Source organism: Chroicocephalus ridibundus, chromosome 1 (genome assembly GCF_963924245.1).
Source record: "Chroicocephalus ridibundus chromosome 1, bChrRid1.1, whole genome shotgun sequence".
Taxonomy (NCBI): Eukaryota; Metazoa; Chordata; class Aves; order Charadriiformes; family Laridae; genus Chroicocephalus; species Chroicocephalus ridibundus.
Window position 1 is genome coordinate 35981029 of NC_086284.1, and position 9674 is coordinate 35990702.

The window sequence follows — 9674 nt, forward strand, 5'->3', positions numbered from 1 at the left end:
GAAAAATGAAATCCAAGATTATCCTAATTCATTCAGCATCAAGAAAGCAGTATGGCCTGCAGTACACAAGATACAGTGACCCATTTTTGTCATTTGTAAGCATTTTTAATCCTGGTGTTTATGCTTTAAATATAAGGAACTTCCCCTGGGGTGGTTTAGCTAAGAAACCCATCCAAACAGAGTTGAAAATATTTGCTCTGATTCTTACAGTTCAACTCTCCCCAAACAGTAAGTAACACACATGCCATTTTGTATTTTCACTGTTTGTTTAGCAGAGGAGAAATTTGATGGTGTTTTTAATAGCAATTCCAGTGCCCCAAATCTCGTTTTCTCTGGTCATGATTATTACACTGTCACTTGATTTTTCACTGCAGAAAAAAATCTCAAGACTTAGATCCTGACTTCTCCTAAGCCATTTTTATTCCCATACCTTTTACAATGATCCTGTAAATAACAATGAAGACAGACAGAACTGGCTGTCTTTTAAGAGAAAGTAAATAAGTAAATATGTCACACGGGATTTGTGTTTTCTTTAGCAGCAGTTAGGGGTAATATGGATTAAACACTTTTCATAACCAGCATCAGCATAATTACTAGAAAAATTTGAGGGAGTGAGGTTTCTGACACAATTATATGAAACGTTTTCACAACAGAGCACCCAGTGAAGGGGAAAAAAGCAATAATTTTACCATTACAATATCCACAATTTTATATTGGTAAATCAAGCATAAAATTGGTAGTTGAAATGCTTCCAGCAAGTCTTTGTTTAGAAATTCCTTTATTCATCAGTATATTATCTTGGTCACTTAGTTGCTAACTGCTGTCATTCCTGGAGATGAGCTATTGTGTTTACCGTGTTATTATGACTGTATTTAAAATGTGCCATTTTGTTATGTTTATTGGGTTGTGTAAGAAAAAGAAGAATCATAATTCATACTGAAAAACCTGCAAGAACAGACTGTTCAGAATTATTTTGCTTCTTTTAATGATATATTGTCTGAGGTAATTTCAACACTTTGTGTGCATTTGTTTTTAATACAGGTATCATATCCACATTTCTTCACGTCCACCCTTTTGGAGCCAATATAGAATATCTTTGGTCTTACATGCAGCAGTTGGACTCTAGGGTAAAAAAATTTAATCAAAATCTGTTTTCTCTATAGAAATATTGTATTATTCTTTTCTGCAGGTTAAACTCTTCGTGCGTTTCCATTAGAAAGATAATGGGATATGGGGCCTGGGGGTTTGCAGTCTTTATTCATCCGCAAATTACAGTGCACGTGCTTGTGTTGAGGTCTTTGCCTTGCGCTATTTAGCTATTCTTTGTGGCAAAGAAGAGCAGAGCTTTAAATAGCAGAGACTATCACCTGATTTTACGATACATGATCCTGAAATACAGCTGAGGAGACGGAAAGCGGAACAAGAGGCAGGTGTAGTCATGGCCATTAAAATGTGCAGAGTTTCAGGGGGTGATTCCTTATTCTTCTAAAAGTTGTTAGTCATGGGTCGCACTGAACATGAACATTCATGAACACATGAATGGCCCACGAAGCATACCCTTTGTCTCCACATGGAAGCGGAGACGGCCTCGTAAAGGAATCAGCTGACCCTATTGCTACATTCAGAGAAGGCATGGCCGACACAAAACTGAGCACAACACACTACAGCGTGCAAAGTGTTTTTTAATGCGTCGGTTTGCACAGTCCATAGCCAATACCTGTAGGATAAGACTGTTTGATTTACTTTTACGTACCAACTGTAGGGTGAGATGAAATCAAGCCCCAAAAGTGCCTATTCTTCTCCACTGAATATTAAGCAAGTCAAGGGTGAGAAGCTCAGCTGTGAAATAGCCACCTTTGATCAGGTGAATGCTACTCCCAGGTGTTAAACAACAGCTCTGCAAGATGCTAGACTGCATGAGATGCTTAGCAGATGCAGGGGTCACCCTGCGGTTAGCCGCAGCTCTGATCCACATCTTCCAATATTCCACTGGACATGGAGATGGTGGTACTTGCCCAGATCTTCTTGCACTTGGAGTCAGGATGCAGCTGTGGTGGGCACCTGTGCTCAAAACAGGAGTGGCATTCCTTGTGTGGTGCTTATTGACCATGGTAACATTTTGTTCCTGAACACATTCTCCATCCAGCCATGCCACCCATAGCCAAGGTCACCTTCCAGCTGCTGTGGCGGGCTATTTTGATGGGCTGCTTCACGCCCCGGGAGGATCCTTCCTCTGGTTCTATGAAAAAAAGTATAGCTAAAAGCAGAGGAGATTCTGAGGTAGAAGCCCACTGGAAATAAGACAGGTTGCATAGAGGAGTGAAGGAGGATGATTAAGTTCTTAGGCACTATCTTCAGGCCATGACAGCTCAGACTTGCTAGTGCTTTACAGTCCACTTTTACCCACAATGAAAAGGCAGTAAGGGATAAAGACAGTAGAAAGAGGTGAGAAACTGGTGAATTTCAAGTTTGTTTATTTTAAATCTGATTTTATCAAGACCAGCTACGCCCGGAGCTTCACACCTGCAACCATTCCTCTTCTGCTTCTCTATTCCCTGATCTGCCACATGTACATCTTTTTTCATCTTGTTCCCAGCAGCACGCAGTCTGCCCAGTCTCCTCAGTCCTCTTTCAAGCCCTTCCTCAACACACAGCATTTGGCCAAATTTCACCTGCTTTCCCCCTCACTGGCCCCTCCAGCTGAGTATCTCTTGAGTGACAACAGCAATCACTTAAAATGCCATCTCTTGGGCTCCAGCCCTGCTGCTCATTGCTTCTGCCCACTGAGATCTTCAACTTTCTCCCCCTCCACTGTTGTGGTCCCTCCTTGTGTGTGTCTGTGGGCTCTGTCCTTCAATTTCTGTGCACGTGAGCAACCCGTTGGCACCTGCAAAGCTGCAGGCATCAAGCCCTTAACTTGCAAACACAGCCTTCATGGAAGAAGCACGTCTCTATCTCTCCAAGGTGCCACCATACCAGCCCTCGCAGCTACCACTCGACCTACCAGCTGCATAATAAACACGAGCCGCAAAATTTGACCTCGCTGGTTTACTTTGGAAGTAACTGCTTGTAGCAACAAATTACTTTTTAATAGCGCAATCCAGAGATGCAGTCTCAGAGATTAATTTCAATTACTTTCCATGGTTAGCCTGTCATTCCTCACCTGAACGGGAATGATAAGGTCAGCGTACCCATGCGGCCTGAGGGCTCGGTGTAGAGCTCGGATACATTGCGCAAAGGTAACCAGCTATCCGTTACTGCCATGAGAGTACGTAAAAGATGGCCCTGATTACTTTGGGGCTTTAGACTGCCTCCCACACTGATTTTCGGTGCCACCTTTTAACAAATCATTTAATCTTTCTGCTGCACTAACCTCTTCAGGAAAATAAGAGGTGATAGATATTTTCTTGCCTCCCTTGGACGGAACGAGATATAATTAGCATATTTTATATTTCTATACTGTTTTAACAAGAAAACTTTTCACCATGGAAGGCTCCTACTAATATGAATAAGCAGAAATAACATCATTGACAGAGAAGCCTATCAAACCGTGGAGATACCTGTGAACAACAGGCAGAACCCATAGATTTCTTTACTGTTCCTTTGATGACCATCCCTTTAGAAGAAGTACCAGTAGGATAAAATGGTTCACTTTCCATGGCTGTTCCATTCTTGACTTCCCTACTGCCTTTGTGAAAGTGTTTTCTGCAATAAGAGCATCTTTCCCAGTAGAAAGATGGTCAGTCATTATGGTTTCAAAACCATAAAAAGCACCCTGAGCAATGCCGAGTCAGGAACTTTACTGACTAGTTATCTGGGACTGCTGAACTGGGCCCAACTGGGAGAAGGTGGCTCCATAGGGTAGCCCTAAGTAACAAAAGTGAGCTGATTAAAAAGAAAGTCCTGTGTTGGGTTTTTTCAAGAGAAAAACTGATGGAGCCAGGAGGATTCAAGAGCTCACAGGGTGAGAAGGAAGAATAAGGTCCCATTTGCTTCTTCCTCCTCCGCACGAGTATCCCCGCTTAGATGGGCTTCATCCCACACTGTGTGGCAGCAGCCCCGACGTAGCAGTTGTCATTCTTTTACAGTGGGATCCCACTTACAAAAGCAGAATCGTTCCTGCAAGGAATCTGCATTTGCTTTGGAGTCTGGAAATTCATGTCAGGCTAAGGTTAAAAAAAGTAATACTGGTTGGATGGTTTTCATCTGGCCTGGAATCCACCCCCTTAACCCTCTCCTTATTTCTGTTCTCCATGTTTCCTCTTTCCAATTACAGGGCAGCTTTCTCACTTTAGTTTTACCTTTATTTCTTTCTCAGATCTCTGCAAATGAGATAGAAATGCTTTTGATGAGACTGCCACGCATGTTTAAACAAGAATTCACTGGTGTAGGAGCAACACTGGAAAAGAGGTGGAAGTTTTGTGCCTTTGAAGGAATTAAAACTATCTGACTGTGACTAGTAATGAAGCTATGCAGAAGAATTCCTAGAGCATGGCAGGGTTATAAAGTATTAAAGTAAGAAATTTGGGTTTGGGCACATAGTAGTATGTTTTCAAAGTTATCCAAGCCTAATTTTAGTTACATTTGTGACGTTCTCTTGTGAGTGGAAATGTAGTTTGTGCACCAGTTCCTAAAACAAAATAAAATTTTTAAAAAAAGTTTCAAAATGTGACAGATCTGTTTCCTATGAAAACTGAAGAAAGATACCACAGTCATAATGATTTCAAAATACTACATGTCCTACATCTAAGAAAAGCTCATTGAGCAAACGGTTAAGGAGAAAGATTGCCCGGTTATGGTCGCTAAGCTACAGCAACGTATATGTAATATGTAGTAGAACTCATTAAGTTTCGTTATTGAAAGTTCTTTCTGTTTAGTAAGAAAATTGAGTAATTTTGCAGTGAGGAAAAGCATACCAAAAGAAAACTTGAAGATGTGTCTGAAGTTATTGTATTTTGTAAATTAAGTTATATGCTGTACCAGGGATTTTTGCCTTATTGAAAGAGGCCTGAAAATGTGATTGGAGTCCTCAAGAATGCTTTATCAAGAATATTATTTTTCTAATGTAACTATTCTCCATTACAAGTTCTTTTAACATGGATTGCATATCAATTTTCATAAACATGTAAATAAGGAGGAAACCAGTGTTACTGTATTGTATTTGGTATGTAACATTCAGGTTTATGCATCAAAATAAATATTCAGTTGCATTACTGTTACAAATTTTATAGCAGATATATTAATTTTTATCAATAAATATGACTTCTACCATATTGTTTGTACAAGTTTTTCTTCTGATGTTTTTGAATTTTTATCAATCCAGCAAAAGTCTCCACGCATTTTATCTTTTTCCTACCTAAACTGGTAATTGCAGATAACTTGGTGAAATTAATTAGTAATCAAAAAGAGCTTGCAATATTAGCTAAGATTAAAATTATTAAAAATATTGGTAGAGGAAGTACCAGCATGGAGCTTTCTTTAGCTGAACAGATTTCATTTATTTTTTTCAGACAAGCAGCCAGGTTAAAAATGCACACCTTCAAATTTCTCATTTTCGGTGTCGTGTTGGGTAGTCGTGATGCATCCAATTTGTTACTCCTTCTAGTTCCCAGCTAATGCATCTGGCCTTTGGCCAGGGAAGGAATGGAATAACTCACTTTTGGCGTTCCTTAAGCAGGGACATTGCCATAAATTATCATTTAGGGTTTACTGTCAAACACACAGTACTCCAACACTCCTGTAAGACCCAGTGAAAGCTGAAAAGTGTGTGCATCAACACACCAGGAGAATGTGTCCAGCTCTGGAGCCCTCATCACAAGAAGGACATGGACCTGTTGCAGCGGGTCCAGAGGAGGGCCACAAAGATGATCCGAGGGTTGGAGCACCTCTCCTATGAAGACAGGCTGAGAGAGTTGGGGTTGTTCAGCCAGGAGAAGAGAAAGCTACGGGGAGACCTTATAGCGCCCTTCCAGTACCTGAAGGGGGCCTACAGGAAAGCTGGGGAGGGGCTGTTTGCAAGGGCATGTAGCGATAGGACGAGGGGCAATGGTTTTAAACTAGAGCAGGGTAGGTTTAGATTAGACATTAGGGAGAAGTTCTTTCCAATGAGGGTGGTGAGACACTGGCACAGGTTGCCCAGAGAGGTGGTGGAGGCCCCATCCCTGGAGACATTCAAGGCCAGGCTTGATGAGGCTCTGAGCAACCTGATCTAGTTGAAGATGTCCCTGCTTACTGCAGGGGGGTTGGCCTAGATGACCTTTAAAGGTCCCTTCCAACCCAACACATTCTATGATTCTACGATTCTATGAATATGGAAGGAATCGCTTCTCCCAGAGCCATACTTTAGAGAACTGCATCGGTACAGCATTTAGCGTGGTGTTGGATGAGACACAGCAGCTCCCTCCAAGTCACACCTCTGTGTAGGCAGAGGAAGCGGCCACAAGAGAGGTGGCCCTATAAAGTGGGGCACCAACAGCAGGAAATATGTCAAATTGCAACAGATGGAGGGAGTATCCAGATACATGTCAGAGTGATGTTTCATTCAGGGTCTTCAATAAACAGCAATTAATGTCAAATGCAATTAGTCATGAAGGAACTCTCCTACATGGCTGTTAGTGATTATTGCTTTAGGACCTATTTCTCTTCTGGCATCTACCTGGAATGTGGAAATATTAAATGAAATGTTAAATGTGTACAAAGGGGAAAAAGAAAGAGGCTTAGCAGGTGTATTATGGGAAAAAAGTTATGCTTTCAGCCAGTACACACAATTTTTTTTTAAAGAAAATATACATCTCTATTATGATTGCTACAGAATCTGTGTTAAGGTAAGTAACTCGGGTGAAGCTAGTAACTATATGCTAGTTATGTTAATGAAAATTAACTAGTTTAATACAAATAACGACTCTTTCTTCTCTTGTGATGATACAGATTTATGAATAATTCAGGCAAAAATGTGTTAGGTCTGACAGCTCTTATTTAAGTACTGTAACATAAATGTATATGGATGGCGCTTAGGCTGGGGAAAAGAGATGTGAGAAAACTTTCACCTTAGCTTTCTTCATGCTGTACTTACTCATTTTATTCTGTCATCCCTTTTCTCTTGTGCCCTCCTTTTTTCCCCTTTAGCTCGTCTCCTTTCCCACTAAGCAACTCCAATCCCAGATAGCCAGAAGACATCTTAAAACTGACAGGTCCTTGTAACCTAATCACTGGATTTGCTCCCGTATGCGTTTTCTCTTCCTTTTTCCTTCCTGGGTTTTTCATGTCTCTTTAGACCATAGTGCTTTAGGAGAGTGGCTTTTTAGTTCTTGTGCGGCACCAGCTAAAAGGGAACCTCCTTCCTTGGCCTTTAGATTCCACCATAGAAGGTCTAAACTTTAAGTATAAATGGCGTGTAAGCATCCTGCCATATTGTAACGTATCAGCTGAGACCTTGAAATCTGGGGGGATCCTCATGAGGATCAGCTTTGGGCCCCAGAACTGTCTTTAACATTGTGTGCTCAGTGATTCTGGGGGAAAGTGGATTAAAATGCTCAACTCCATCACTTAGCTGATGAAATGTCCTTATGGTGACCCTTGAGGGATGCAGCTGGCGATCCTGAAGTGATACAATAGGATGAATATCAAAGAAGCCACCTTTGAAAGACATCTAGACTGGGCATTAGGAAGTATTTTTTTACTGAGAGGATGGCCAAACACTGGAACAGGCTTCCTAGAGAGGTGGTCGATGCCCCAAGCCTGTCAGTGTTTAAGGGGCATTTGGACAATACCCTTAATAACATGCTTTAACTTGGTCAGCCCTGAATTAGTCAGGCAGTTGGATTAGGTACACGTTGTAGGTCTCTTCCAACTGAAATTTTTTGAGCAGCCTGGTCTAGTGGGATGTGTCCCTGCGCATGGCAGGGGGGGTTGGAACTAGATGATCTTTAAGGTCCCCTCCAACATAGACCATTTCATGATTCTGAGAAATAGTCTATAGTCTATTCTATCTCTTGCAGGTATCTTACTGATATATGGAGAAGACAGTGATGTTCTGCAAGCCAACATTAAATTCTGGCGAAGCACCCTTTAGCCAGCTTGTCTGAGCATTAGTGTCAGTCATCTGATGCCATCATAGCCCAGAAAGATGTACCCCATATGAAATGTGTCACTAGAGGATGGCTGTAAACCCCGGGAGCTATGGCTGTGGGTGACGGGGCTCTTCTTAGCACTGTTGGGCACTACAGCAAAGCAACTTGTGAAAATGACATGAGGTGATGCCACTTCACTATGATAAAAGAAGAAGTCAGTATGGTGGAAAAGAAGACTAGCCTTTCTGTATATCAGTTTATCCTGATGACTGGAACAGAGGCTTGGTCAGCTGCAGAAAAAGGAAGGTGTTGAGGTGGTCAAGTGGTATTTAGTGAAATAAGGCAGTGCAGGACCTAAAGCAAATATCTTCAGCTAAGTCAGGGTGAAGGAGGATGCACATTTGGCAAAGACTCAGTCATTTATTTACAGTTAGCAGGATCCTCACAACGATAGTGGGAAAGAAAACAAGGGAAGGAAAGGAGTTATAAGCTCAGTTGGCCTGAACTCCTCCCGGGAGAGCCTTTCAGCTCATCCTCAGCTTTGAATTGTCTTGGAGTGGTGGCAAGGTTGACTTTCATCAGTTTAGAGGGCCAGCCTCTTACTGCACTCTGTTTGATTCCCACTTGAAGGCTTAAGAGATACACTGTGCAAAGCCTCTTGGACAAATGTACATTTCACCCTGCACATTCAAGGGAGATGAGTGTAACCTCTCTGTTAAACTGCATTTTATGCCCACAAGCGACAGCAGTGTTTGCCGAAGACTGCATTATCCCCATAACTAAAAAGGAAATTTCTAATATCTCCTCATGTGATTGCACATAGTGGAGTCTAATTGTTTATTGAAGTGTGCACGTTTCGGCTGAAAGTTGCACGTTCACAACTGCCAGGGCATCACATTCACTTAAGGAACAGCTATACTGAGATTTAGAGAAAATCCTGTATCAAGCCATGCTACATTTAGCTACCCGTCACGTACAGTAAACTCTGTGGAATCTAAAGCTAGAAAAATTGTTGTAAGAGCATTCTGGGTGGTTTGTTTAAGTCAAAATTCTGGTCTTGCAAGCATTGTTTTATTTAAAATCAGAATGGTTTTGACAGTCAGTCTTAGTACGGCAAAAATGTTCTGCGCTGATGTGAGTTGATTTGAGGACCGAAGCTTGGGGAGAGGAAGGGGAAAAGGAATAGGTTGGGTTGGGACATATATTCTTTTTGTGCCTCTAGTGCCAGTAGTAGCCAGGTCCGATACGGGACTGACGTCCACTTTGTCCACTTAAAAAAGTAAAGCTCCGAGTTCAGCATTCGAAGTGTGAGGCTTTTATCATTTTTTTTTTTTCCTGTGAAAGGGTACAAGTTGTCCCTTGACTTGTCGCTCTGGTTGCCCTGGTAAGATCTGCAGCTTTTTCACCCCAATTTTTCCCTCAGAAAGAAAGTAGAAACAGCAGCAAATCCTGTCTGGTTCTGTTCTGTAGTCAGTCTCCTCTGGAAGCAACTGCTGAGATGCTCAGGAAAAAAGAAGTCTTCCTACATTTATTAGCATTAAGTGCCTGTAAAGCGGACACATTCTGGAGGAAGCCATTCCTTCTTCCAGACTCTCTGAGAGCACA

General features: G+C 41.7%; 1 protein-coding gene across 6 annotated transcripts in view; it reads left to right on the plus strand.

Moving 5' to 3' along the window:
- The window catches only part of ENOX1 (ecto-NOX disulfide-thiol exchanger 1), a 379879-nt gene extending 374629 nt beyond the window's left edge, over window positions 1–5250 (plus strand). For all 6 annotated transcript variants that reach the window (XM_063334867.1, XM_063334896.1, XM_063334903.1 and 3 more), the window contains 2 exons: window positions 1042–1127; window positions 4319–5250. In XM_063334867.1, the coding sequence (XP_063190937.1) occupies window positions 1042–1127; window positions 4319–4450 (218 nt within the window). In that variant the 3' untranslated portion in view covers window positions 4451–5250. The remainder of the gene's footprint in view (window positions 1–1041; window positions 1128–4318) is intronic.
- The last annotated feature ends 4424 nt before the right edge of the window (window positions 5251–9674 follow it).